Source organism: Hippocampus comes, unplaced genomic scaffold, assembly GCF_001891065.2.
Source record: "Hippocampus comes isolate QL1 unplaced genomic scaffold, H_comes_QL1_v1.1 scaffold118, whole genome shotgun sequence".
NCBI lineage: Eukaryota > Metazoa > Chordata > Actinopteri > Syngnathiformes > Syngnathidae > Hippocampus > Hippocampus comes.
The window spans coordinates 1,774,427-1,776,922 of record NW_017805461.1 but is presented as its reverse complement, the minus strand read 5'-3'; the positions used below and the strand labels follow the sequence as shown (position 1 = coordinate 1,776,922).

The 2,496-nt window shown below is 39.5% G+C and overlaps 1 protein-coding gene across 1 annotated transcript in view; it reads left to right on the top strand.

The window, feature by feature from the left end:
- Window positions 1-291: 291 nt before the first annotated feature.
- dele1 (DAP3 binding cell death enhancer 1) overlaps window positions 292-2,496 on the top strand; it is a 10,320-nt gene continuing 8,115 nt past the window's right edge. The window contains exons 1-3 of the mRNA XM_019874831.1: window positions 292-485; window positions 1,087-1,204; window positions 2,330-2,432. Coding sequence (XP_019730390.1) covers window positions 455-485; window positions 1,087-1,204; window positions 2,330-2,432 — 252 coding nt within the window. The 5' untranslated portion in view covers window positions 292-454. The remainder of the gene's footprint in view (window positions 486-1,086; window positions 1,205-2,329; window positions 2,433-2,496) is intronic.

Genomic DNA, 2,496 nt, shown 5'->3' with positions numbered 1-2,496 from the left:
TTGATCTCTGTCAGCCTGGAAGTGTGGGTTACATTTCAGGCACTTGCATGTTTGACACTGCAAAGCAATGACAAGATCTCCTGATGGATGGATGAATAGATGGATGGATTGGCTGATATTTCTACAACAGTACATATTCTAATAATTTGGAAATATTAAAATTCACAATTGAGCATTTTGCTCTTTGTCGGTATTGTGTGGACACTAGTGTCCATTTGAAAGACGTCATTGTACGTGTCATTTCTTCACCACGAGGTGACGCTTTTGCACCACCACGCAGACGTTTTCGATTGCATCAACCACTTCCGGGTTGCTCCTCACTGCACTCGTGACTTTTGTTTGAGTGCAGTTTGTTGACATGGACCTACCCTGCAACGAAAGACATTTCTGCTTTGGGTCCGAATTATGAGACCATGAACGTTCCTCGGCGGTGGAAGCTCCCGTAAGAAGAGCCATGTGGAGAGTAAAAGGACTCGCCTGGAGAGGTAAGACGAAAGTGTTGTGCACCATCATGGAAACTTCTGGAGTGACGCCGACATTTGGCCTCCTGTTTATTTTGGTCACTGTAAGTTTAAGAGCTCGTTCAGTCTTTTCTAATGTGTTGTATTCAAATTATATATAACCTTAAAGGTTGGCTTTTGTGTTTTCCCTGTCGTATATGGTATCCAGGATCAGAAAATGGCCCAAATTGTAAAGATTGGCAGTTATTAAAATTCTCATGCCTTTGCTTTAATGTTATATTAACGAGAGGATAAAGGGCAATAATTTATTTGTTAAACATTATATATTAAAGCTGAACTGTCTTGTTATATAACTGTACTTTTTTTCTTTTTTATTTAAGCCATAATGGAAACGTGAATAGTCAAAGTGGTAGTGTTGATTAATTAAGATAATTAGACATATTTTTAAATATTCATGTCTGAATACAAGTTTGTGATTTTTAGCCTCTTCAAACAAATCGTTCAGATCGTCATAAACAATACAATTGGCTAATGGTTGCTCCAGAAACCTCCAGATTTCTTCAGTAATGGAAACATCGGTTTGTATGCTTGGAATGAACGTTTCTTTCTGCTCATGTGATTGCAGTGCTGCATAGATACCACACCAACAACGCACTGCGTCTCCCCCAGAATCACCATGTAGAAGATGAGGTGATCAACACCTCCACTGTTCTCTCCACCCCGAGAACTTCCTCTGACAGCAGGTAAATTCACATTCACAAGAAGCCCTGTTAGACCTTTCATGGTTTCACTTGTCTCCTGGCCATATCGGCGTTCCGATTTAAAGAATACAGACAAGAGTGCTTGTTTGATTAACACTGTGTGAGCGTTAATGAACCAGTGTCCTACTCCATCCACATATCACCACTGATTTAACCCATTGAAACTTTAAAAGATTCACCAAAAAAAAGTACCAAGTGGGATTACTTTCCATCCATTCATTATCCAAACTGTTTACCCTTTCACATACCAGAAATGTCCAGTTTTCACAGAATTTCAAATTATTACACCTCAAAAAATAACACCATGCAAGTGAATTAGACATTCAACAAAAAATTTGCTCACCTTTCCCAATCCCACATTTAAACTCCAAAACTCATTCAGAACATCCTAGGAAGTATTTTTTGTGTTCTTAGAACAAGACACTTCACAGTAAACTTCACCAATGTTCACAACACATTTCCGAAATTTAATAAATGTTTTCAATAATTACTTCCTCCTTTCACATTTCTCGTCAATTTAAATCATTCTTACTTCAAACTGTTTGGATAATTCAGGACATCTTGGGCTCTATGGCATTTCTCCAATAACATTTCCAGTTGGGAGATATGGAGCATATTTGTCTCCTGCGGTCACCGATGGTGTGGCGGTGCACTTAGCCAACCGACGTGTGTGCAGGTAGTGTGGGTTCAGGTCACCCTTCAGTGACAATGTGAATGTGAGTATAAATGGTTGGTTGTTTCTGTGTGTGCCCTGCGACTGACTGACCACCACTTCAGGGTGTAATCTGCCTTTTGCCTGATGTCAGCTCGGATCGGCTCCAGCACCAGTGCGAACCAGAACAGGATAAACGATGTTGAAAATGGATGGATGGATGTCTCCTTCTGCATTTCTTGGTTGATTCAAACCATTCCAACTTTATGCCATGTTCAGTAACTCAACAATGCAATTAACTCCACAGCATTTCAGCTAAGAAATACGTATTTCTACAAAAATTGCATTTACTAGTTTAACAATATCTTTATTATGTATTTTTGCAGAGGTGTTCCGAATATTTTGCTCCTCGTATGTTACAAAGTGGACTTTTTTTTTTTTTTAATGTCTTTCAGCTCCCATAAAGAGGAGGATGGCGGGAGGAGGAAGAAACAGCGGGCCTTTAAATTCCATTCCACGGAGCTTCCTCATTACACAGCTCTCGATGCAGTGGGATGGGTATGTCTTTCTCTTTTTAGGAACCTCTTATTGATGTGACTGCGTATAATCTCATATATATATA